Source organism: Lithobates pipiens, unplaced genomic scaffold (assembly GCF_037356315.1).
Source record: "Lithobates pipiens isolate NorthernLeopardFrog02 unplaced genomic scaffold, aLitPip1_a1.2 Scaffold_8, whole genome shotgun sequence".
In the NCBI taxonomy this organism is placed as follows: domain Eukaryota; kingdom Metazoa; phylum Chordata; class Amphibia; order Anura; family Ranidae; genus Lithobates; species Lithobates pipiens.
The window spans coordinates 503,425,968-503,453,058 of record NW_027507903.1 but is presented as its reverse complement, the minus strand read 5'-3'; the positions used below and the strand labels follow the sequence as shown (position 1 = coordinate 503,453,058).

Genomic DNA, 27,091 nt, shown 5'->3' with positions numbered 1-27,091 from the left:
ACCACCTCACATGATACCACGGTGCCCAGGGCAGCCACCCTTTGTCCCGGCCCTGGATATCTCTCATTCCCATCTCGAAATGTTGGGAGGTATGGTAGTACATCTTGGACAGTTTGATGTGGTCGCTTTGCCCCAGGAGTGTAACTTTAAAGGAGTATAAGGGGATCTATGAATGATAAAGGTTACTCATTAAGGGGCAAATTCATTAAGCAATAAATGTGACTTTCAACGCAGGTGTAGCTTTCTGGTGAGTGATTCCATCACCTAATCATCCCCATGATTAGCTGTGGGAGGCAGCCCTATAGAAAGCAATAGGGACTTGTCCTGACATGCCCACACTGCACAGCCATTCAATGGCAAGCTCAGTGTGCTGCTGCTTCTCCTCCCCCAGCTCTTATGCAGCTGAGAACAGAGGAATGTGATCACTTGTAAAAAAGGGAAAATAGGTATTTATACTGTGTTTTTTTTTACTTTTTTATATCTATACAAAAATGTTTTACCTTTCAATTCTATTTTAAACTGAATGGGTTCACTGAAGGTGATCATGTACAATTACTTTAACCTGTCAGTGGTCATAAAGATATGGCTGATCAATGTAGGCACCTACATCTGGCTTAATAGAGCTTTCTGACATCTTCTGCACAGCACATTCTCAGTCTGGGAGAAGAAAAAATTCCAATCAGACTCTGCTGCAGTGCATATGTGCTGACATGGAACATGATGACAGGAATAGAGAGCATGCATAAGGGAAGGGGGAAAGGTTTGGGACTTGAAACACACACATTGTACTCCATCCCTAATTGAACTGAACATAGAAAGGGAGTTGGGACTTTGTGTGAGGCAAGTGGCAACTTGTTCATATGATGTTGAATAAAAAACATAGGGCAATGCTCCAAAGGAGTTAATTGTATGTTATGAATAACTCTTGTGTAATGGAGTAGTGCTAATCTGAACCAAGTGGAGACCAGTGTCCAATGGGGGGATGAAAAAGTTGAGAAAGGATAAAAGTATACCACTGGAGGTAAAGCTATAGACCAGTCATTCTCAACCTTTTTACCCCAGAGGAACCCTTGAAATCATTTTCTAGTCTCGAGGAACCCTTACTAAAACCAATTCATTGGTGGTCAGGAAAAAAAAATCCCTTTATATTTGTGGTCATGTGGAATGAGGCAACCCTTACATTGGTGGTCAAAATGCAATCCCTACGGATGGCTTAAGATTGTTGGCTTCATGCAACTGGCTCTACCAAGTGGCCCTGACCCCAGAACTATACAGACACCTTAAGATAGGAGGTCAATCATCCAGCTCAAAGAACCCCTAGCAACCTTTGGAGGAACCCTAGAGTTCCACGGAACCCTGGTTGAGAATGGCTGCTATAGACCATTGAACCATATCCTTCTTCACCTCCCCCCCCCCCATTGGACACTGGTCTGTATGTGTATATGTGTATATATATGAACTGTTTGGAATGTGTATTTATACCCCTACCGTATTTTATCCAAGTGTGTGTGTGTGTATGTATATATATATATATATATATATATATATATATATATATATGTATATATTTATATTTATTTAGTGGCTTTACAATGAACTTCATACTGAGTGTGATTATATCCCCTCTTTATGACAATAAACTTGCTAAATAACAATACACGTATTACCTTATTTGGTTGCCACTTGCCTCACACAAAGTCCCAACTCCCTTACTATGTTCATAGCAATAGAGGGCCAAATGAGTAGAGAGATAAGATAATTAGTGTTCTGTCTGCTTTTTTCCCCCAATCAGCAGGCTGGGCTCTTGACCCAGTGATGTTGCTTTAGTGCTGGTTAAAGGCCTGTCTGGCAGGAATACACGGATCATAAGTAATTAACAGATTGATTTTACTAAAGCTCATTTAAATAAAAATCCCAGATATGTCGCTTGAATAAAATAAAAATAATCCTATACCTTTATTTTCATGTGGCCACCATGTCAGTTCTGACATAATGATCAATGGCTTTGTTGATAAACCCATATCAGTGATATATGACTCTGTATTCTCTAGGTGCACTCAATGTGGACATGGAAAAACAATAATTTCGTAAAAGTTGTAAAAAAATGTAAAAGTTAAAGCATTTTGAAACATTAAAAAAAAATTATTTAAGGAGCATAGTAGCCCTTAGGGGCATTTTTAAAGTCATTCGCACCCTTAAAAAACACTATAACCCAGCTTCATTTCACCCTCCCTATTGATTCCAATACATTTCACCAGAATATCCTGATTTATGGTCATCAAAGTGAAAACTCATCCCTAATCAGAAGCCAGGCTGCACAAAATTGCAGATCCTTTGGTGGGTAATTGACATAAAATTGACATAAAAAGGGTTTAAACTATATTTAGTTGCTTGTCCAGAAAAATCACTGTGGATTGGGCACTAAGATGTGCATCAGAACCAACCACATGTTGGGACCATCTTTCTTATTTCAACGCATCTTCCAAAGCACAAAGCTGCTGCTGCTGTTATAATAAACAATAATAGCAATAATTATAATGAAAATGATCATCATCAGCATTGTCATCATCATCATTTACTAGGGTGCACGTTTTTTAATACCCAATTAAAGTCTCACAATTTTTATCTTTTTATAGTCCTTTTTTTTTTTCAGAAATACTTTAACCACTTCAGCTTTCCTCTTCATGACCAGGGCATTTTTTTTTATGCAGCCCTATGCTGCTTTAACTGGCAGTGCAATACTGTATGCAAATTAAATTTGTTATTTTTTCACACAGAGTTTTCTTTTGTTTTTCTATTTTTCACTATATAATTTTTATTTTTCACTAAATAAATGGAAAAAAGACTGAAACTTTTGAGAAAAAATATATTTTCTACTTTCTGTCATAGAACATATCCAATAATATATGGATAAGATATACATTTTGTCATAAATGTAAGCCAAAATGTATTCTGCTACATGTCAAATATATATATATATATATATATATATATATATATATATATATATATATATATATATATTAATTGGTTTGTGTGAAAGACCTAGCATCTACAAACTATGGTATATACAGTATGTATATTTCAAAATTGATCAATTCTGATGTATTGATGGCCTCATTTCTTGAAGTCCTAAAATGCTAGGACAGTACAAATCCTCCCAAAATTACCAATTTTTGGAAAGCAGGTAGCCTGAAGCATTTAGTGAGAGGCATTTTTAAAGTTGTAATTTGTTGTCACAATTTTTTTTTACATATTGTCACTAGTGCAGTACAGCGTCATTATGTGAGCGATGTAGCGGTGATCAGAGACACTGACTGGTGAGAGTACGTTTAACAAAAAAACATAAATAATACTTTTTCTTTCATTTATATACTTTCATCAGAGTAGTTCAGTGTCACCATAGTAACACTATTACTCTGGGGGGTGATCAGGGATTTTTTTTATATACTGATTGCTATTACACAGAAGATCATTGTAAAAGGCAAAGTGTTCAAATGTCATGAATGGGTTAATCATTCATAACAGCTGTAATTACTAGTGATCTGTGATTAGCTTCAGTTAATCACATGGTACAGGGTATTGTGATTGGCCCAGGTACCATGTGACAGTTGTGAGCCAATCATCCAATCATAGCATAGGAACTACAGCTGTTGAATTCATAACAGCTATGTTGACACTGTAAACATGTGATCGCATTGCGCGGGGTGGGGGGGGGGCCATGCCGTGGCAAAATTATGTACATATATGTTTTGCCTGCATGTGCCGAACTGCCGTGGTATAAGTACTATGGCTAGTAGGCAAGTGGTTAAAATAATTTTTTATCTAAGTGAAAATAATGCTTCCTTCCCTGACACTGCAGTGCTCAGCGCTGTCATTGCTGAGTAACAGCCACATCCCTCGGTGCAGGAAGATAGAGGGTGTGTCTGCCAAAGTCTGTTACTAAGTGCTTATTGCTGGGTGCACTGGGTCCAGTCCTATTGCCTATTAGACTTCACAGTTATATTAAGACAAAGTGCCTAGCTGCCACTATACGAAATTTTTAAATGTAAGCAGCGTAAGTACCTGAATTTGATCTGGTATCAGCCTCTTGTAGTCCCCATACAGCAGAGCTGGAGTGTGAGAGGAAGAATCAGCACAGGGAGCCAGTCATTTATTGTGCTGACAAGGAACATGTTGATAGGATGAGCAAGCATGAGATGAGCTCATCACTGTGCTGACTCTCCCTTCACTGTCCAGTCATTTTTATCTTATGTTTGGCTGAGGTTCTGCATTTTTAAGTGTGTGTCAAGCCAGAAACTTTTTTTTTGGGGGGGGGGGGGGGATAATCAGAACTCTTGCTGGGTTTTTTTCTGTTATGATGAACTCTGTTAGAAAGAGTTATCTTCAGTTCCTGTCTTGCTGACATCAGTTTCACCAGACAGAAAGTGAAGAAAAATCTGCAGCAAGGACACATATAGAAAAAAAAAAAAAATCTGGCAGGGGTTCTAGCCTTCCGCTACTCTCCTAAACAAAAACATACTTTTATTTCTGTCCGTTATTCTGTTGAAGAGTTCCTCCTCACTTCCTGTGTCATAAAATGTTGTCATCAGAATAGTAAAATAGGATAATTCTCCCTAACAGATCCCTGGGTAGCAGTAAAAACCTTACATGTTCTAAACCTTCCCCATATTATCCAAAGCCAAGGAAAATTGTTTTGGTTGAACATGCATGTAAAAGTATTTGTGAATTCAATTAAAAAATCTGATATAATCTATAACATGTTAATACAGCTAAAAAGTAATTTTACATTTGTTTAAATCCTGCCATGAAGGTTCTTGTTCAGCTACTTCCTGTTATTGAGAGACAACGCTTTGCCCCTGGCTCCCGATTGCTCAAACCAGGAAGCCACCCTGACCAATGACATGCAACTGGCTCGGGAGTTCATGTAGACAGGAAATGGCAGCAAAAAATCCGTAGAAGATCAGCAACACTAAAACCTATCATAGGATGAAAAAAGTATATTCCAAAACATTTTTTCTTTAAAGTTGGTTATGCTACACAGAACTTTAGTAAATGAAATTGTCATTTAATCGGGGTTATGCTCTTCTTAAATGGGAGACTCCAGGTTTCTCTTGATAGTTTTTTCATTTATAGATACAGGGCTTTGTTTTTGATACTGTTATGCACTCTGTCAGACTTCAATTAAGTGACTGTTATGTGGCTGTCAGACTTCTGGTGAACTCTAAAGCCCCATACACACTATCAGATTTTCTGCTGATTTTTTCCTTCAGATTTACCAAAACCATATAATATGAGGTCAAACCTTAAGAGTTTCAATTTGTATGCAATCAGGCAGGCCCTTGCACTACATGGTTTTGGTAAATCTGAAGACAAAAATCAGCAGAAAATCTGATAGTGTGTATGGGGCTTAACTTCTAACACTTTACAAAAGTATAAAGCCCAAAGAAAAACAAATACTTCTTAAGTACACTTAAAATAAAAAAAATAAAAAATGATATATATATATATATATATATATATATATATATATATATATATATTTATTTTTTTCTTAGACTTAGCTGTAATTGGTGAATTTTAAATAATAGGCAAAGGCAAGTTCTGCTTGGGATAGTAGCTAGTTAGACTCTCAATTGGTCCTAGAAAAGTAATTTAGGCTGGGTTCACACTACAGAACGCTCCGGCTCACAACAGGAGTCCGGTACGTCTCCATTCACTGTTTCAGGTCCGATTTCAGCCTGAATTTTTGGCTGAATTCGGACCTGAAACAGACCAAAGGATGCACAGGACACCTGTGCAATTCGCTCCAGAGCCGCATTGGAGATATGTGAGAGCTGGTCACAATCTCCTGCCATGCAAATTGGATGCGGAGAAACCACATCCAATTTGCAACGGTATGAACCCAGCCTCAATGATAGTTGTACATCCACTCCAGCGACTAAAATCATTTAGATCAGACCAACTAGTGATAGTAAAGAGCAAGGGAGACCAATAAAAAATGCCATACAATGTAAAGTGTTTAGCGATGCTTGGCCAACCTCAGCCTAGAACATTTTTGTTTAGTATCAAAAACTCTGTTGTGATAGTGGCTAAGGTAGACTCTCAATCAGTCCCAACTAAACTGTTTGTTGATAGCTGTGCATCCACTCCAAAGACTAAAACCATTTAGAGTAGACCAGCCAGCTATAGTAAAGGGAAAGAGAGACCAATAAATGTCTCTGTACAATGTAAAGTGATTTAGGAGGAGTTGGAGGAGTAATCTACATGCTTAAACCTTAATAGTTATACATATAGTTATACATAGTTATACATATGTGACTGATTATTTTTATATAATAGGCAGTGACAAGTCCTGCCTTCAGTAGTGTAACATCTTCAAGGCTCAGAATGTCTTCTAGCTAAATCATTTTATGATGGTTGTACATCCACTTCACAGACTAAAACCATTTTAAGTAAACCAACCAGTGATAGTAAAGAGCAAAAGAGACCAATAAACAATGCCATACAATGTAAAGTGTTTAGCGCCGGTTGGCCAAACCTTGGCCTGGAACATTTTTATTCAGGGAACAAATGCTTTGTTGTGATAGTGGGTAATTTAGACTCTCAATCAGCCCCAATTAAACCATTTACCAATAGTTGTGTAACCTCTCCAAAGACTAAAACCACTTAGAGTAGACCAATCAGCAATAGTAATGGGCAAGGAAGACCAATAAACAATGACGTACAATGTAAAGTGTTTAGCGATGGTTGGCCAAGCTTTGGCCTAGAACATTTTTGTTTAATATCAAATGTTCTTTTGTGATAGTGGCTAAGATAGACTCTTTATAAACCTCAGTTAAAGCATTCAAAAGCTGTGTATCCACTCCAAAGCCATTTAGAGTAGATCAACCAGCTATAGTAAAGGGCAGGGGAGACCAATAAACAATACTGTACAATGCAAAGTGTTTTAGGATGGGTTGGAGGAGTCATCTGCATGATTAAGCCTTAACACTTACGCATATAAGAAACGGCAGTCTGTATAACAGTAATATGATTCACTTTAAAAATTAAAATTAGTTTTTTGAGAGTATTACATGAAGAGTATATTATCGGAGATGGAAAATAACTTGACCCTTTGTAAGACTAGTGACTGGATACTCAGAGGAACAGTGAAAAGCATTTATGAACACCGTTTAAAAGGAAATTATTCCACTGTTCCCCATAGCAACAAAATCTGTAACCATAAAACAGGCAATCTTTTATGTGAAAGAGCTTACATAGTTACATAGTTAATAAAGACAACAGTCCAACCAGTTCAACCCGTGTTGATGTGTGTGTGCGCGTGTAGAAAATAATTTCCCATATCCCTGTATATTGTTTTTGTTAACGTTCAGAAATATGCAGGATTCCCTATACCTGCACAGAACATGACATACAGTATTTCTTATTCATGTAACTATGGTTTACCACTTATTGCATAGCTCTTAATCCCTCTTCTTGCCCCAAATCCTTCTGTCCCCTCCACAGCTGTTCCTCTTAAAATCTGAAGTATTGATATTTAAATGTAAAAAGCTTCCTTCAGTCTTATATTGTTTATAATTCTCTTGATCCTGAACCTTTTACGTATTATACATTAATGCAATTAAAATTGAATTGATATAACATGCAGTAATATTCTTTTTTTAGTAGTCTTTAACTTTTCATTTTCTACCCAGAGTTAGTCAGCTATCGGCTGGGGTCTCTGCAAACCCAAAAAGGGTCAATAAGTCTGTTTCTGGCACCCTGAATTTATCAGATATGCAGTACTCTTTAGCAGGTCCTAGAATGCTGATATGATAGCTTAAACCGTTTACATTTTTAACCAAGAATGTAAAAAAAAAAAAAGTGTCAGAAAAGAAAGAAAGATGCTGGGAGAATCATCAGTTGATTTGTAACTGCAGGTTCCAGCATGTTTGCTATCATTGTTGGTCGAAACCAGGCCTTGGATCCTACAAGCACCAGCTACTGTATGTATAGCTCAACCTACACAAAGATGTACAATGACTGCCATGCCATCCTTTCTGACATACTGGCATACTGAGCCTCCGTGCTTTTTGGCCCTACCAAACCAAGTGTAAGAATCAAAATGGTAGCTAGGTAAATAATTTTGCCTTCTTTTTCATCAGGCTCCATGTTTGCAGAATGCTGCAAAGTAGATCATAGTCTAATTCAACATATATGTAGGGCATTGCAATATGCTCAATTGGTAGATGAAGGCCAGAACTAAAATGCAAGACATTCATATGAAACTGAATAGGAGAGAAGTTGTGAGTCCAAAGAGCAAATACTAGAAATGGCTTTTAGCAACAAAGGCAAATTTATCCCAAAAAGACTGACGAGGCTCAAATAATTGGAGCACGGATTGGATAGTTGGAACACGATTGCAACATATTACAGTATTCCTATACAATATGAGTAAATCCAATGATGCAATATCCCTACTACAACATCAAGCAAACATCATATCTTACCTCTGGCAATAATATCTTCAATATCTTGATCGAAGCCCAGTCGGTGGCATTTCCTCCACAGGCCCATGTTGGTGGAATTATATTGTCTATTGCACTCATCGGCAGCGCTCATTGCAAAAAGCTGCCTCCTGTTTCTGGCTAGAAGTAACTTTCCCTCCCAGCGGTCTAGTTTCGACCTGCTAGCCCTCAGTGGAAGATTGTTGTTGGAGTTATAAATGAAACCTGGGTCGATTCTTCTATTTGTGAAGCCTTTGCACCTTTCCCGGTGTCGTCTAGCATCTGTCTCATACCAGTGGTCGGAGCAGATCGCTACAGCTAGCATGCCTAGGGCACACAGGGCTAGGGACAGTCCAGCATAGAGGAGTAATCTTCCAGCAGCCATCCTCCTTCTCACAGAGCCATCAACATTTTCTCAAAAGGATGGTAGTCTTTGTGCTGGAGGCCAGACAGAACCCACAGGCTCTACTGTGGGAGCCAGGAGAATTATGTTCAAACCTTGATATTCATAAAATCCAATCCAAGCATTGCATTTATTAGTTCTGGTTGATGTGAGTAGCTGGTAAGTCATTAGTTTGAACCCAACTCCCCATAAAATAAATAAAAGCAAATAGCAATGTCTTCACACTTCAGCCTACCAATTGACCTCCAAAATGAAGTACCTTGCTCAGAAAGTGAATCATGGTTGATCGAGCCTCCTCTCTTTTTCAGTCTGATGGCCTCAATGTTATGTTGACAGCAGGTTGCCTGTAAACAGTCTCCTTATGGGAACGGGAGATGGAACTTGAGCAAAACAGATGCGATATCCAAATGAAACCTGAACCCCCACCGTGTCCTCTTTGCACAAAATATGGTCAGCAGCACTGTGCACTTACCTCTCAGCATTTGTCAAACCATGTGCGATGTTGGGTGTCTAGCTACATAGGGCTAGATCGCCCTCAGCAAAGCAATTTAGACTCCCTGTTGTGTCTCTGGAAGCAATCTCCCTGTGGGCAAGCAGACTGTTCCTTTGTTTCACAACACGTACATCAAACCTTGAGATTCCACCCTGCTCTTCCATTCACTGCTCTGGGTGTTGACTGTCAGCAAGCATATAATCATCAGCTGAAAGATTTCTTTACTCTTGTATTGCTGTGTCTCATCCTCTGAAATGCTCCTCTTGGTCTCCTCTGAAATGGAAGGTGAGGGAGGGGGGAGGAAAGAGAGAGAGAAAGAGAGGGAGAGAGGAGGGAAAGATTTCAGCACCATGGACAGCAATGTTCAATCTAACAGCCCTATCAGTCCCTTTAAACACAAATAGCTGTATCAACACCCTCCGCCAGCTACTAAAGGGTGCCTCAAAGCTTTATTTAAATAGGTTTTAGGATTGCAGCCTGGTTCATGCTGCCAAATAATCCTCAATCTTATCTTATCCTCCCCGTCTCAGCAACAATACATCCAAGATCAGATCAAGCAGTGGAGAAAGATACGGCTTAGCAATCTTGATTTTTATCCTTGTTACTTTAAATAAGGTGAACAGTACAGAGCTTGATCCAGGACTAAATACAGCTAAAACCAGCAAGCAGACAGCTATTAAACATTAACAAATACAACAAAAATAAAAAATGCATGCAGCATCAAGGAGGTACAAATCTGCATCTAATTCAGATCAGCAGCATTGGAATGGCCATAATAAAGCTCAGCAGCTGTCTGAAATGCAATTACTGTGAGATCAGCATTTTGCAATTAATAGGAATAAAGGAAAAGGCAGTTGATCAGTTCACCTGGGAATCTGTGCCTTGTGCATACAGTCAACCCGCAGCCTTGGTTGGAAACCAGAGACAGAATACAGAAGGGCTTCAGCCAAGAACAGATGACGTCACTCATGCAACGTGAGGCTAATGTCTTATACAGTTCCTTAAAGCTGAACAACACCCATTTCTCTAACAGTAGCAGAATGAGTGTGTGTTATTGGGGAGAATGAAAAAATGCCGCTCTTGGTTCTGTATTGCAATGAAAACAAAGGAAACTAGAACAATTTCGAATAGAGTATACAGCTCCAGGTTTGAATTTTTAAAAAGCTTGCTTCCTAACTCTCCCTCTTTTGGAACCCAATTTCTACCTATTTTTAGATGCAGATATTTTTTTTTAATTAATAAATGTCAAAGATATACAGAATACAATAAACATTATTATAATGGTCTACACCAGGGGTGTCAAACTCCATTTCATTGTAGGTCGCATCAGCATTAAGGTTGCCCTCAGAGGACCCACTGTATCTGTAAGACTATGGGGTTGATTTACTAAAGGCAAACAGACTATGCACTTTGCAAGTGCAGTTGCTCCAGAGCTTAGTAAATTAGCAGAAGCTCTTCTGACTTCTATTATTTAATCATGTGCAAGCAAAAATGCAGTTTTTTTTTATTTTCCTGGCATGTGATTGGGTATTCTTTGCAAAGTGGAGTAAATCAACCTCTGTGTATGCAGAGTTCAGGAGTGCGTGGCATACAGAGTGTAGAGTTCAGGGGTGCACTGCATACATAGTGCAGAGTTCAGGGGTGAGCAACATACAGAATGCTAGGTTTAGGGGTGTGCAGCACAGGCTGTCCAGATCTCACTTTCATCATTCCTCCTTGGCTTTGACCTCTGCACCAATCTCACTCACCTCCCACCTCTACACACATCTCCCTGCATAGCCCTCATCTCCTTACCCCCCCCCCCAATGCTTCTTTGAATCTCTCCTCCCCTGCTCAGGTCTAGTACCAGTGTACTAGTACTTTGCCTTTGCATGGAGATCATTGGTCAGCATCTGTCCCTGCTGTACCCCGCCATGAGTGCATGCAGGGATCTGTGAGAGCCGTGAGCCGCCAAGAGCAAAGCTGTCCTTATAAATACAGAAAGCTTCTGTGTTTACAAGTGACAGTGGGGAGCGGAGGGTGAGTGCTAACAAAAAAAAGCCCTGGGTGCGAGGGCCCATGGGCCTTGTATTTGACATACGTGGTCTAGATCTTACAAAACCTTTAAAATACGGTCATAAATAAAAGATAGTGTTGAAAAAAGCACCAGTGTGTTGTATTTCTTTTAGTATCCATGCTTTCATTTTGCTGATGTTGACAAGTGCAGGCAATTGAAAATTCAAGAAAAAATGTTTTTTTTTTTTTGCTCGTGAATTTTTTATGGTTTTGCATGCGAGTTGTAGCAAGGGTCTGCCATTTACCTCAACATATTTGCATTAAAAGATGTCAAATTTTTTTGAGAAACTTGGGGAATAAACTATCCTACTGCTTTTTTTTGCCGGTAGATGTGAGCATACAGGATTAACCTTTTCATTGCAATTTTTTTTTGTGCCACTTAATGCTCGTTTAGACATACGTTATCTGTAAAAAGCAATCCACGTTGGGGGCAAGTGGACTTCTGACATACAATCAGGAGGTAATAACTGTTGTCTCCCGAATGCCTGTTTTTGTTTATTTTTTTGACAGCCCAATGGGCTTTTTTTAATGGGAATATAATGCTGCAACTGCAAGCCTAGCATTTGGGTTCACTGTTGCGGTGCTTGCCCCTTCACTTGAATTGGTTGCATCAGAGTACGGTACTGCCCATTGAACAGTACAAGAGAAATACATTTTACCGTAACAACGCAGTATTGCAACCATGGCATGTGTAAATTGGCTGCCTTTGTAGCTTAAAGAGAGGGGGTAAAAATGCCACTCCACCGTTTATTTTTACTGTCCCCCAACTGCTAGTGTAAATTAGACCTTACTACTGACCATAATATGCATTGTATTCATTTATATAGTGCAGTTCACAGTCTACTATCTGACAGAGCTGACAATCTGATGCCCCTACCACAGTCATACATACAGCAGGACCAGTTTTGGTAGATGCCACTTAAAGTGTAAACCCAATCACTAAAATCTCATACAAGCTTTACTATGTCATTCCAAAAGTCATGTTCAAAGCTGCAGCTTTCATTAAAAGAATGCCTGATGGTCTTGGCAGGAAGGTATTTGGCAGGCATTTCCTGTTATAGGGTGATAATGCTCTGTCTCCCAATTGTATTGCTGTATTGTCACTCTCATTTGTCACTTGTATTACTGTATTGTCCCCAGTGGCGGCCCATAATACAGGGTGCAGGGGCACCGGATGCATTCGGGGAGCCAGAAGCATGGATTCCAATGGGGTTCATTTTTATTTTTTTTAGAAACACGTGATTAGAGCCAGAAGCTCTAAAAGACTTCAAAAAAGGGTGTGCTCGGGGCTCTCCGAGCACACCCACTTGTGTGACAATAGCAAATGAATATTTGCCACCTTCCTGCCAGCCGTTCCTCTCTAGCCGGGGGGGGGGGGGTGTTTGTTGCGATCATCTGCCATTCATCTCCCGCTGGGGGGGTTGCTTGTGGCGACTGTCCAAACGTTAGTTTGCCGCCCCCCCCCCAAAATTTAGCACCAGCCACCACTGATTGTCAATCTGAGTGCTTCTGATACAATCTACAAGTGCCCAAGTCAACCCTTACACAGGCATGGTCCAGAATGTATGTAGACAGGAAGTGACTGCAAAGAGACTGCTGAAAAAACAACAGTTGGAAAAATAGAGAACACAGTATTTAAAAGACAATCATTTATGATGCAATATACTTCAACTAACTGTATATCATTAAATTCGGCTTTACATAAACTTTGACCTACCAGTGTGTTTTTGAAGGGGGAAGGGGGTATGCATGAGTCCTTATAAAAACTCCAGACAAACTGCAGATATTGTAATTTGTGAAAATTAAACCAGGGCCCCAACTGCTGTAAGGCATGACACCTGATATGCATAGAAATGTATGGAGTCCTGAGTTCCAGGTTATTAACTAACCAAGCAAAAATGTAAGTGCAATGCACATGGTTGCAGCATGGTGGTGTGAGTTTTCAGGGGTTAACACAGGCAGTGAGGAGGCGACGTAATGCCTTCATATGCCTGTCAAGCGCCGGCTGAAGAGAAATCCACAACGGATCTCTCTTAAGGAGGGCAACACAAGTGTAAACAAGCTCTTAAAGAAGGAAGGAAAGAAACTATTCTGCTGCCCATAGGCACAAGCCTTTATTGCCCAATGTGGTGTCAAAATACTCAATGCAGCAGTGAGGCTGCATTGTAGACATTGAATATAATCACTTATGTGTAGCAGCAGATCTGTTTGCTTACCATGTGATGCTCAGTATATTCCTTCATCTACTTTACATACATATACCAACCAGCAATATGCATTTTTCATAAGCGCCCTTCTTGCTGTCTGGTTACCTTATAAATATTCTATAATGTACAACATTACAGGAATCATCCTCCAGTTTTACATCACAATATAAGAAGGATTAGCCTGTGCGTGTGTAGTAATGTCCAGCTGCTTCACTTACAAAGATGTTTTAAAAAATGGCTAAGGACAATAAGGCTGGATTCACACCTATGCATTTTTAGTGCTTTTTGCATTTTGCAGATTTGCAATTTACGATGGTTTCCTATGGAACACGTTCTGTGGTGCAAATCTGCAAAATACAAAAAGCACAAAAAATGCATAGGTGTGAATCCTGCCTAATAAGATGCCAGGTCTCTGACACAGCCAATCAGCTGCAGGTGCAGTGCTTACACTGGTATAGGGATGAGACAGATCTGCTTATCGGCTGGTACATGGACTGACTGAGGCCTGATTCACACCTATGCATTTTTAGTGCTTTTTGCATTTTGCAGATTTTCACTACAGTCTATTTAAAGTGGTTGTATAGTCAATTTTGGGACTTTTACCTAAAGGAAAGCCTATAATAAGGCTTACCTGTAGGTAAAAAAAAAATCTCCTAAAAGAGGAAGTAAACCCGCCCAAAAAATTTCCATTTTACTAATGTTACTCTAATACTGTACATCAGCCTTCATTCTGTATATGTTATATCTCAAAATGAGCGCTGTAAATACCTTTTTTTCTCTTTTCCAAATTATCTTCCTTCCGGGTATCGCCCGCGCCATTTCAAATTCGGGCTTTGACGTCCTTTCCGGACGTCATTTCCGCCCTTAGTTAGATTTCACTCCGGAAATCTCGCGCATGCACCGTAGCGTCAATAGAAATCCTAACCAAGCCTCGATCTCGGTTGCCGTTACTAAGGCAACAAAGCATTCATTCCCCTGCGTGACGTCTTCAGTCACAAGGGGGAGTGTCAGGAAGAGCAGGGATAGGATTACAACGCGAGACTTCTCCTCTGCCGCAATGAGGAGAATGCCTCGTATTAAAAAAAGGCAGAGAGGCAGGAAGATGAAAGTCGGCAATACAGTATACGCCGCATTCGCACGACCACACAGCGCAAGCGCGGCTGACGTCACGGAAATGTAAACGGCGGTTTTTACGAAAATGTGACAAGTAAGTTCACTTTCTCAGGCAGCGATCAGCTGCCTGAGAAAAGTATTATCTAACAAGCTAAACATGTGTAGGAGGGTTTACTTCCTCTTAAACCTTTACGGTTTAGGAGATATTCCCCTCGCAATGCGCTGCTGACTGCAGCAGTGCGTGCGCACAGGGGATTCTCGGCTGAAAGTCCGGCAGACGCCGGACCCTGGCGGAAAGAAATCTCCCACGCGCATGCGCTGGAGTGACGATATCGCGGCTCCGGCCACTCACAGCGCCGGAGCTGCGATACCCGGAAGAAACGCAGAGGGAACATGTCAGCTCCATCGGCGTGGATCGGGCCAGATGTCGGGGCCTCGTTCTAAGGTAAGTATTTCATAATGAGCTAGTATGCGGTGCATACTAGCTCATTATGCCTTTTGCTTTGCAGGTGAGTAAAAAAAATAAAAATACTTCATCGGGTATACAACCGCTTTAACATGGCTTCCTATGGAACACATTCTGTAGTGCAAATCTGCAAAATGTAAAAAGCACTAAAACTGCATAGGCGTGAATCCAGCCTTAAAGTGGAGAGCCACCCTGAAAAAAAAATACATTAAAAATTAGAAAAAAATCAGAAAAAAAAAATGAAAAAACATTTTTTTTTAACTTACCAGAAATGCCTGTTGCTAGGCACATCATCCTAATCTGCCTCTTCCTCCTCCGCAGAGATCTCCTTTCTTCTCTCCTCCGTGTGGCATCTTCTGGGTAACAGGTCGCGCTGTGTTCTGGGAACTGTGTGTCCCAGAACACAGCGAGCCACATTCACAAAGCGCTGCACGACTCGCGCATGCGCAGTAGGAAACGGGCAGTGAAACCGCAAGGCTCCACTGCCTGTTTCCCTTAGATAGAATGGCGGCGCCGGGACCCGAGAGCTGAGGGACGGGTCGGCCTCGCGCGGCCGACATCGAGGGCGCCCTGGACAGGTAAGTGTGCTTATTAAGTCAGCAGCTACAGTGTTTGCAGCTGCTGACTTTTAATTTTATTTTTTAAACCGGCCCTCCTCTTTAAGCTTGATTCACACCTATGCAGTTTTAATGCTTTTTGCATTTTGCAGATTTGCACTACAGAGCGTGTTCCATAGGAAACCATGGTAAATGGACTGTAGTGCAAATCTGCAAAATGTAAAAAGCGCTAAAAATGCATAGGTGTGAATCCAGCCTTAGGGTTTGTTTAGACTTGCAGATGATGGGGGTAAGAATATGCAGTATGGCCACGCTTTGCCATCCCCTTAGGCTGCATTCACACCTATGCATTTTTTGTGCTTTTTGCATTTTGCAGATTTGCACTACAGTGCATTTAACATTGTTTCCTATGGAACAAGTTCTGTAGTGCAAATCTGCAAAATGCATAAATGTGAATCCAGCCTTCATGTGGAACTTCAGTCATTTTTTCATCTTTCCATCTATTAAATCATCTGCCCTCATTTTAACTTTGGATAGTAAAACATTTGTTTTCTGCCACTAAATACCTTATACAGCCCACTTCCTGTTTTTTGTCTGGAAAAAAAGCCTAGGTTTATGACATCATGCACATCTCTCTCTCTCACTCTCTGAGAGTTTGCTAGGAAGGGAGGGGGGTGAGTCATAAGCGGGCCAATGAGAGATGCAGAGCTAGAGGTGTGCCTCTGTGTAAATCCAGGAAGTGAACAGGCAGCAGCTTCAGCTGCCAACAGTTAAAATGGTTGCAGTCAGACTTGGTGGATGGAGATTTCTGCAGCATATTTGGCAAGTACAAAATCACAATTTATATAAAAAAATATGCAAAGGGGTTGGAGGGAGGCTTCGGAATGGCAAAGATGTTTTTATTACAAATTATGTGAACAGACTGCAGTTCCTCTTGTTGCAAAGGCAGAGGAGGGGGGGTGCTTCGGCCATATTGCTTTATTTCATTGCTGAAGAAAAAATTATCCGCCGTTTGAAGCAAATTGGGCCATACTGCAAGCAACCCCCAACTGTGTGAAATACACATGTTTGTGGTGTGGTGGTGCTGCATTTACAAGGTTAAAACAGGCACATGGAAACAACATATCACCTCCTCTCCACCTGTCAAACACCTCTGAAAAGCCTTCTAACTGTAGTCTCATGTCCCATACACATGATCGAAAATTACGCCAGCAAAAGTCCGATGTGAGTTTTTGGGAGGAAATTCCGATCGTGTATATGCTCCATCGGACTTTTGCCAGCAAAAGATTGAGAGCAGGTTCTCTATTTTTCCGACTGAAAAAGTTCCGATCGGAAATTCTGATCCTCTGTAGCAATTCCGACGTGTAAAATTCCTACGCATGCTCGGAAGCATTGAGCTTAATTTTCTCGGCTCGTGGTAGTGTTGTACGGCACCGCATTCTTGGCGGTCGAAAGTTCAGAGAACTTTTGTGTGACTGTGTGTATGCAAGCCAAGCTTTAGCGGAATTCTGCTTGTGTGTACGGGACATAAGGCCTGGTTCACACCTATGCATTTTCTTAGTGCATTTTCAGTTTTGCAGGAACACACTACAGTCCATTTAACATGGTTTCCTATAGTTCACATCAGTGCATTTCATTGAAAGGGCCAGGGACCAGCAGGTTGTGTTTTTGGTTCCATAAACTTCAATGGATCAAAAAGGTGTATTGAAAAATGCAAATTTCCCCTGCATAGGTGTGAACCATACCTTAGTCCTGGTTTACACTGTTGCTAATCTGATTCGATTCAGATGCACAGATTCGCATGTCATCTGAAATAACATTGTTTTCTATGAAGGTTGTTCACATCTATGCAGTGTGATTCTGAAGCAATCAAAAATAGGGTCCTGTGTGTTTAGTGCGGTGCGAATTTCATCACCATAGACAAAGATTTGCATTACAATCGCACCACAAATTTGCACTGTCCTCGCAATTAAAACTACGTGTAAATCATACCAAAACGCACTGCATCCAGCGTGAACCTAGACTTAAAGTAGAACTTCACTCTCTCAATAAGTATTGACTATTTTTAATCCTTATGCTTCTACATTAGTAAATAGATAGGAAAGTATATAGTATTTTCTTGTTTTATACTTTGTGCTTTTTGCAGCGCTTGTCACGTTTTTGGACATGCGTTTTTACCACGATTTTGATGCGATTTTGCCATGTTTTGCGTTTTGCTTTTTTTTTTTACATTGTGGTTGCTTAGCAACCAGATATATACAGTGAAAAAAAAAGAAAAAAACGCAAATGGCGGTAAAAACTTGGTAAAAAAGCGGTACTTGCGTTTTTAATGCAGGTCCATTGACTTTTATTACATGCAAAACGCTGCATTTTGCATGAAAAAAAAGTCCCCGACCCTTTCCAAAAACGCAGAGGCACAAAAATGCATTGATGTCAACATGTTCCATAGGAACCCATGTTAAAAAATTTCCCTGCATTTCAGCAAAATGCAAAATGAATCAAAAACTGCGTTAGTGTGATCAAGCCTTAGGCTGGATTCACACCTATGCAGTTTTAGTGCTTTTTACATTTTGCAGATTTGCATTGCAATCCATTTAACATGGTTTCCTATGGAACACGTTCTGTAGTGCAAATATGCAAAAAGCACTGAAAATGCATAGGTGTGAATCCAGTGCTACACAAGATGGCAATGGCCAGAAATGCGGGGGGGGGGGTTCAAAGTGATTTCTCAGTAAAATAAAGCATGGAGACGTGGTTGGATGGAGGAGTTTTCTTTAAATATTAAAATTGAATTAAACAGCGTTCTGGGTTTGTGGTGCTCAAATGCAGTAAAGTTCCAGCTTAATGTGGACCTTTCAGTAAGTGTACAAGTACATTCTTGACAATATACAGCAGTATCATTAAAAAAAAAAAAAATCCACTATTTGGAGCAGAGCAAAAGGGGAAGCTCTGCTTGTTCGTACTCTCCCCCCTCCACTTCCACTTCTGCCACTTTTTTTGGGGGGGAGGGGGGGTTTGCGGATATCTATCAAAACCAGGTACCCGCTCCCACTTCCATGTAAGATTGCCGCACAATGAACACGGCGATCTACAAAATCTACAAATTTTCCGGGCTCTCCTCCTCACTCCCCTCCTGCGGCCTGCTGGGAGAAAGACAGGTCCCAGAAGATGGTGAGACCATTCTGAAAGTGCAGCGCAACTCGCGCATGCACAGTAGGAAACAGGCTGTGAAGCCACAAGGCTTCACTTCTTAGTGAAGATGCTGGAGCCTGCACCCACAGCCAATAGACGAATTGGCTAGGGGTGCCGACATCGCAGGATCCCTGGACAGGTAAGTGTCCTAATAGTAAAAGTCAGCAGCTACAGTATTTGTAGCTGCTGACTTTCACTTTTTTTTTTGACAGGCTGGAACTCAACTCCTCTTTAAAGCGGGAGTCCACCGGGACTCCGCGTTTTTTTTTTTTTTTTTTAAAAGCCAGCAGCTACAAATACTGCAGCTGCTGACTTTTAAATAGTGACACTTACCTGTCCAGCGCGCCCGCGATGTCGGCACCCGAAGCCGATCGCTCGCTCGTCTGGCGGGTCCTGCCGCCGCCATCTTGGGTATGGGAATCAGGAAATGGAGCCTTTCGGCTTCATTTCCCGGTTCCCTACTGCGCATGCGCGAGCCGCGCGGCGCAATCCGGACGGTCCCCGCTGCCTCTGGGAGCTGTGTGTTTCCCAGCAGGCAGCGGGGCACTTGCTGAAGGGGGCGGGCGCTTGCGGAAAGGGGCGTAACGTACGCCCCTTTCCGCAGAGAGCTAGCCCGGAAGTGGGTGCAGTTACCTGGATTATCCAGGTAACTGCACCCCCCTCCCCCCTGAAAGGTGCCGATTGTGGCGCCGGAGGGGGGGGGGATTCCGATGAGCGGAGGTCCATTTTAGGGTGGACCTCCGCTTTAAAAAACTGCCTTGAACTCCAGTCCAGTGCCATCCGTTGCCTAGGATGAGATGATCTCATCATTCTGCTACAGGCAGACTGCAACATTGGAACTTTGTCGCAAGTCACAAAGTGAGAGGCTGCAGTAGGGAGCTGATCTGCACCAGATTTTTGTGAACACAAAAACTGCACATTCACCAGGATTTACATGATTGTATCATCTCTGAGCCGGCATCTCACTCCAGGAAGTAAATGGTGAACCTGAATGATGCTTAGACAAAGATAATGCCACGCTTCTGGAGAGAAAAGAAGATATATTTATTGGAAGTGTTACACATTACTTACCATACATGCACTTATCGAAGAAGTACACTGCATCTGAGCACCACGAACCAAAAATGCTATTTAGTTCATTTTTAAAGCGGTGCTCCACCCAAAAGCTCCGCTTGTTCATACCCTGCCACCCTCCACTGCCACATTTGGCACTGAATTTTCATCTGTTACTGCTCCTCTGCTTCTACCTAACTTATACAGAGTCACTGTGTCAAGGTTAGAGGCCCTTGCTTATGATGTTCTACAACAGCAGGGGCAAGATCATTTCGCAGGCAGGAGTACAGATTACTTGAGGCTGTAGTGTTATGTGTACCAATACATGAGCAAATACTTGAGATTTTATGTGACCATTTCCACTTCTCTAACTTTAACCACCTTAATACCAGGCACTTAAACACCTTCCTGCCCAGACCAATTTTGAGCTTTCAGCGCTGTTGCAATTTGAATGACAATTGCGCGGTCATGCTACACTGTACCCAAATTAAATTTTTATCATTTTTTCCCCACAAATAGAGCTTTAATCACCTCTACGGTTTTTATTTTTTGCTAAACAAAGTTTCGAAACTTTGTAAATAAGTACGTTTTCTCCTTCACTGATGGGCACTGATGGGGCTGCATTGACGGGCACTGATAAGGCGGCACTGATGGGCACTGATGAGGTGGCACCAATTAAGTGGCACTGATGAGGTGGCATTGATGGGCACTGATATGTGGCACTGATAGGCAGCACTGCTGGGCACTGTCAGGTGGCACTGATGGGCGACACGGATGGACACTGATAGGTGGCACAAATTGGCACTGATAGCTGGCACGGATTGCCATGGATAGGCGGCATGAATGGGCATGGATAGGCAGCACAGATGGGCATAGATAGGCAGCACAGATGGGCATGGATGGGCACTGATAGGTGGCACGGATGGGCACTGATAGGTGGCACGGATGGGCATTGATAGGTGGCACGGATGGGCACTGATAGGCGACATTGTATTGTTTTGTGCTGATGGATGCCAATCAGTGCCAAACAATAATGCATGCCAATCAGTGATGCCCATTGTGGGCACTGATTGGCATCCATTGTGGTCACTGATTTGCATCCATTGTGGGCACCGACTGGCATCCCTGGTGGTCTAGGGTGGCATACCTGGTGCTGGGCATCCCTGGTGGTCTGGAGGCGTCCCTGGTGGTCCAGTGTGGGCATCCTCAGGGGGGCTGGGCTGATAATCGATCAGCACAGACCCCCCTGTCAGAGGAGCAACCGATTGGCTCTCCTCTACGCGTGACAGAGCGAGGAAAAGCCGATCACCGGCTCTTCCTATTTACACTGTGATTAGATGTGATTGGACACGGCTGATCATGTGGTAAAGAGTCTCCATCGGAGACTCTTTACCGAGATCGTAGTTGCGGAGTGTCAGACTGACACCCCGCAACAACGATCGCCGCGATGTGCTCCTCGGGGGGCGTGCAGTGCCTCAAAATCCTGAGGACGTCCTATGACGTCCGGTCAGGATTTTGAAACCACTTTGCAGCCATCATTTGCCTATAGGGTGGGCGGCAAGTGGTTAAAGAGTATGTAAACCCAACATTTCATATTCCTGATATGTGCCTGCTGTACCCTGTATGAAAAAGTATTCTGTTCTCTTTGTATAGTTTCCTTTCTGTGAAATCCTTGGCAGTCCCTCTGCTCTGACAAATGAGGAGGAAAGAGGGACAGAAAGACTTTGGTCCAAATCAGGGATAGTCCCTCAAAATCAGGGACAGTTGGGAGCTATGTGTAGGCTTGGCTACAGTGGGCAGTAAAGGCAGTGCTCCAAACCAGTGGATGCTTAAAGCGGAGGTCCACCCTAAAGTGGACCTTCCGCTCATTGGAATCCTCCCCCCTCCGGCGCCACAATTGGCACCTTTCAGGGGGGAGGGGGGTGCAGGTACCTGTACAGTACAGGTATCTGCACCCACTTCCGGGATAGCTCTCTGCGGAAAGGGGCATAGATTACGCCCCTTTCCAAAAGTCCCCCGCTGCCTGCTGGGAAACACACAGATCCCAGAGGCAGCGGGTCCATCCTTATTGCGCAGCGCGACTCGCGCATGCGCAGTAGGGAACCGGGAAATGAAGCCGAAAGGCTCCACTTCCTGATTCCCATACCCAAGATGGCGGCGGCAGCACCCGAGAGACGATCAAGTGATCGGCTTCGGGTGCCGACATCGCGGGCGCGCTGGACAGGTAAGTGTCACTATTTTAAAAGTCAGCAGCTGCAGTATTTGTAGCTGCTGGCTTTTAAAAAAAAAAAAAAACGCGGACTCCCGGCGGACTCCCGCTTTAACCTAAAAAAATGTCAAGATTAGGCACAGGGCCATTCAGTAACTCTGGATAACATAGCTATAGTAGATTAGTGAGGAAGGCAGTGCGTTGCACAAGGTGTATATCAGGGATAAAAAACAGAGTCAGGCAGTAGTTGCTATTTCCAGAGTGAGTTTAAATGAAAAATGTCCAAATATATCACTGGAGCGTACCTTTAACCAAGCTCAACCATTACACTATGATCATTCATTTTGTTTGATAAGTTCATCAGATCTGAACTCCCTTATAGAAATGATTCATTTAACTATCTGCAAAAAAAGTGCACTATGAAAATCCAAGAGCATTGGTAACAAATGCAGCTATCGTAAACCCAGATGCCTCTGGCATTGTCTGCATGGCAGATATATACAGGCATAGAGAAAAACCCGAGGCTGCAGCGGGGGACAGCCGTCCCAGTCGCAAATTGGAACATTTATTCTTGTTCAGTCCACCAACAAGAGCTCGGAGAGTCAGGGAAATGGGATTATGCCAGGGCGGCGAGAAATAAATTGTCACTCTTTGTTCCAGCTTACTGAGATATATATACGACAGGGCGGTTCACACTGACGAAAACTTCCCAACTTATTTGGAGCGCAGATGCCTTGCCAGGGTTTTGGCTCATCTGTTACATTTTTAACCATTTACTCTAGATGGAATTTTAATAGGCTGCATCAGAAAGAGATGATAGGGTTAAAGTATATCTGAAGACAAAGCTTTTTTTTTTATTACCGTAGTTTTGAACAGAATAAGCAATGGTTCGAACCTCTGCTGATTTATTTAGATTTTTTTATTATTTACTTTACTGATCGTCTGCTTCCTGTCATGTCACGGCTAGCCCATCCCCCAGACATTTAGAAACACGCCCCAGGACACACTTAACCCCTCCCCGCCCCCTAGTGGTTAACCCCTTCACTGCCAGTGAAATTTTTACAGTAATCAATGCAATTTTATAGCATTGATCGATGTATTGATGCCAATGGTCCCAAAAATGTGTCAAAATTGTCCGATGTGTCCACCGTAATCCACCGTAATTTCGCAATCACAAAAATCACTGATCGCCGCCATTACTAGTAAAAAATAAATATTAATAAAAATGTCATAAATCTATGCCCTATTTTGTAGACGCTATAACGTTTGGGCAAACCAATCAACAAACGCTTATTGCGTTTTTTTTTTTTTACCAAAAATATGTCGAAGAATATGTATCGGCCTAAACTGAGGAAATAATTTTTTGATATATATTTTTGGGGATATTTATTATAGCATAGTTTTTTTTTTTTTAATTGTCGCTCTTTTTTTGTTTATAGAGCAAATAACCGCAGAGGTGATCAAATACCACCAAAAGAAAGCTTTATTTGTGGGAAAAAAAGGATGTCCATTTTGTTTGGGTGCAACATCGCACGACCACGCAAATTGTCAGTTAAAGCGACGCAGCGCCAAATCGCAAAAAGTGCTCTGATCAGGAAGGGGATAAATCTTTCAGGGGCTGAAGTGGTTAATATATTATTGGACCTACTTGAGGAGGAAGACCTACTTGTTATAAGGCTCTTAACCCTTTACATCTGTGAATTGCTATTTACATAGCATGCTTTTCATTCACCTATTTTTACACTCAGGCCGCGTACACACGGGCGGACTGTTCGCCCAACCTTGTCCGCTGAACAGTGTTTGGGCGGACAGTCCGCTCGTGTGTGGGCTTTCAGCGGACAGTTTCAGCGGACAGTTGGACGGACAAAGTCTTTCGGAAATTCCGAAAAACTGTCCGCTGAAACTGTGTTTGAGCGAACAGTCCGCCCGTGTGTGGGCTTGTCCGCTGTACTTTCGAAATGAGCGGACTGTTCCCGCTCGGAAAGTCCGCCCATTTCGAGCGCGTGTACAGGTAGGCGGGGCCTGCGAAGGAGACGTCGCGGGCTCCGCCGCCTGGAATGGGCTTAAAGGGGAACCCCAACGCCGAAAAAAATCGGCGTGGGGGTTCCCCCCAAGTCCACACCAGACCCTTGTCCGAGCACGCTACCCGGCCGGCCAGGAAAGGGGGGCGAGCGAGCGCGCCCCCCCTCCTGAGCCGTACCAGGCCGCGTGCCCTCAACATGGGGGGTGCCTTGGGGAAGGGGGGGCCGCGCGGCCCCCCCACCCCAAAGCACCTTGTCCCCATGTTGATGAGGACAAGGGCCTCTTCCCGACAACCCTGGCCGTTGGTTGTCGGGGTCTGCGGGCGGGGGGCTTATCGGAATCCGGGAGCCCCCTTTAAGAAGGGGGCCCCCGGATACCGGCCCCCCACCCTATGTGAATGAGTATGGGGTACAATGTACCCCTACCCATTCACCTGTGAACTAAAGTACAATAAAAAACACAACACAGAGAAAAAATATTTTATTGCACAGCTCCGGGGGTCTTCCGTCTTCGGGGGTCTTCTCGCCGGACTCCTCCGCTATGTGTGTGTAGCTCTTTTGCTAGCGGAGGAGTCCGGCTTTCTTCCTCCCCGCCGCCGGCCTCTTCTCCCGACTTCGGGGGTCTTGTCCCCCTCTTCGGTTCTTCTGCCGGGCCACCGCGCCTGGTCCGGTGGCCCGGTCTTCTGTCGCCGTCTTCCGTTCTTCTGTCGCCGCCTTCGGTTCTTCTGCCGGGCCACCGCGCCTTCTTGTAGCTCTTTTACAGGCGGTGGCCCGGTCTTCTGTCGCCGCCGCCGCCTTCCGTTCTTGTTCTTCTTCTTGTTCTTCTTCTTCTCCTGGAGATGTTGACTCGACGAGCTCTCCGGCCGGAATGCCAGAGCCGCGCTGTGCGGTCACTTATATAGTGACAATGGGGCGGTGTCACATGGTATATGTCACATGGGTTGGTCACATGGTGACCCCGCCCCCTTACGATGTCATAGTCCCCATGTGACATCAACCCATGTGACCAACCCATGTGACATATACCATGTGACACCGCCCCATTGTCACTATATAAGTGGCAGCGGAGCGTGTCCCTGGCATTCCGGCCGGAGAGCTCGTCGAGTCAACATCTCCAGGAGAAGAAGAAGAACAAGAAGAAGAACAAGAACGGAAGGCGGCGGCGGCGACAGAAGACCGGGCCACCGCCTGTAAAAGAGCTACAAGAAGGCGCGGTGGCCCGGCAGAAGAACCGAAGGCGGCGACAGAAGAACGGAAGACGGCGACAGAAGACCGGGCCACCGGACCAGGCGCGGTGGCCCGGCAGAAGAACCGAAGAGGGGGACAAGACCCCCGAAGTCGGGAGAAGAGGCCGGCGGCGGGGAGGAAGAAAGCCGGACTCCTCCGCTAGCAAAAGAGCTACACACACATAGCGGAGGAGTCCGGCGAGAAGACCCCCGAAGACGGAAGACCCCCGGAGCTGTGCAATAAAATATTTTTTCTCTGTGTTGTGTTTTTTATTGTACTTTAGTTCACAGGTGAATGGGTAGGGGTACATTGTACCCCATACTCATTCACATAGGGTGGGGGGCCGGTATCCGGGGGCCCCCTTCTTAAAGGGGGCTCCCGGATTCCGATAAGCCCCCCGCCCGCAGACCCCGACAACCAACGGCCAGGGTTGTCGGGAAGAGGCCCTTGTCCTCATCAACATGGGGACAAGGTGCTTTGGGGTGGGGGGGCCGCGCGGCCCCCCCTTCCCCAAGGCACCCCCCATGTTGAGGGCACGCGGCCTGGTACGGCTCAGGAGGGGGGGCGCGCTCGCTCGCCCCCCTTTCCTGGCCGGCCGGGTAGCGTGCTCGGACAAGGGTCTGGTGTGGACTTGGGGGGAACCCCCACGCCGATTTTTTTCGGCGTTGGGGTTCCCCTTTAAGCCCATTCCAGGCGGCGGAGCCCGCGACGTCTCCTTCGCGGGCCCCGCCTACCTGTACACGCGCTCGAAATGGGCGGATTTGCCTCCGCCTTACGTGGGCGAGTCCGTTCATTTCAAAAGTTGAGCGAACTGTTTGCCCAACCTTGTTCGTCAAACAGTCCGCTCGTGTGTGGGCAAGTCCGCTCATGCAAATTTTGAGCGGACTGTTTGATGAAACTGTTTGCCGAACAAGGTTGGGCGAACAGTCCGCCCGTGTGTACGCGGCCTTAGCCTGCTGCCCCCAGTGGCGTCACCTTTGCATCAGAGCTACAGGTGCTGCAATCCCTACAAAGGAAGCTCATTCTGTTCTGTGAAGGTCCAGCCCTGGAAGCTGATCCTGAATGATGTTTCTACATGTATATATCTGATATCACTACATTGTCTTGTAAGTTCCCCTGTGAATAAATTATTTTTTTATACTGCTACACTGAGATGCGCCCTCTTCTGTCCATATATACAATCACATACCAGCTTAGGTTCAGGGTTTTGATTGGGGGAATAGTGTTATACAGCATCAAGGATTAGAAGTTAAGCTTGGGTAAGGGTCCTCATTCTCTGGGGCTGAGAACCAAGAGCTATAATGAAAGTGAGACTAAATTCTGGTTTAAAAGCGCACCTTCTTATGAGCGTACTGCCAAATCTATTTGGTTCGGCACTTGGTGTCTGGGTTCGGTCCTGTCGCCTGGCTCTTCCCTCTCCTTCCCTAGATCCCTGCCTGCCCATAAATCGAGCACCCCTTACAGATAGTCCTAAACCGCAGGCTCTCTCGTCCAGGGGAGGGCTGGCAGCCTTAGGCCTGGGGGGCAAGTCCAGTCAAGTGGCCCATTGAACCACTGAATCAGCTCACCACCCATCTACACCACATTCCCTGTACAGAGAGAGAGG

At 43.7% G+C, this 27,091-nt stretch overlaps 1 protein-coding gene across 1 annotated transcript in view; it reads right to left on the bottom strand.

Moving 5' to 3' along the window:
- The window catches only part of TMEM178B (transmembrane protein 178B), a 504,253-nt gene extending 493,912 nt beyond the window's left edge, over positions 1-10,341 (bottom strand). Inside the window, exons 1-2 of the mRNA XM_077469262.1 lie at positions 10,253-10,341; positions 8,493-9,658 (exon numbers count right to left, since the gene is read on the bottom strand). Of these exons, the coding sequence (XP_077325388.1) occupies positions 8,493-8,874 (382 nt within the window). The 5' untranslated portion in view covers positions 8,875-9,658; positions 10,253-10,341. The remainder of the gene's footprint in view (positions 1-8,492; positions 9,659-10,252) is intronic.
- Positions 10,342-27,091: the final 16,750 nt, after the last annotated feature.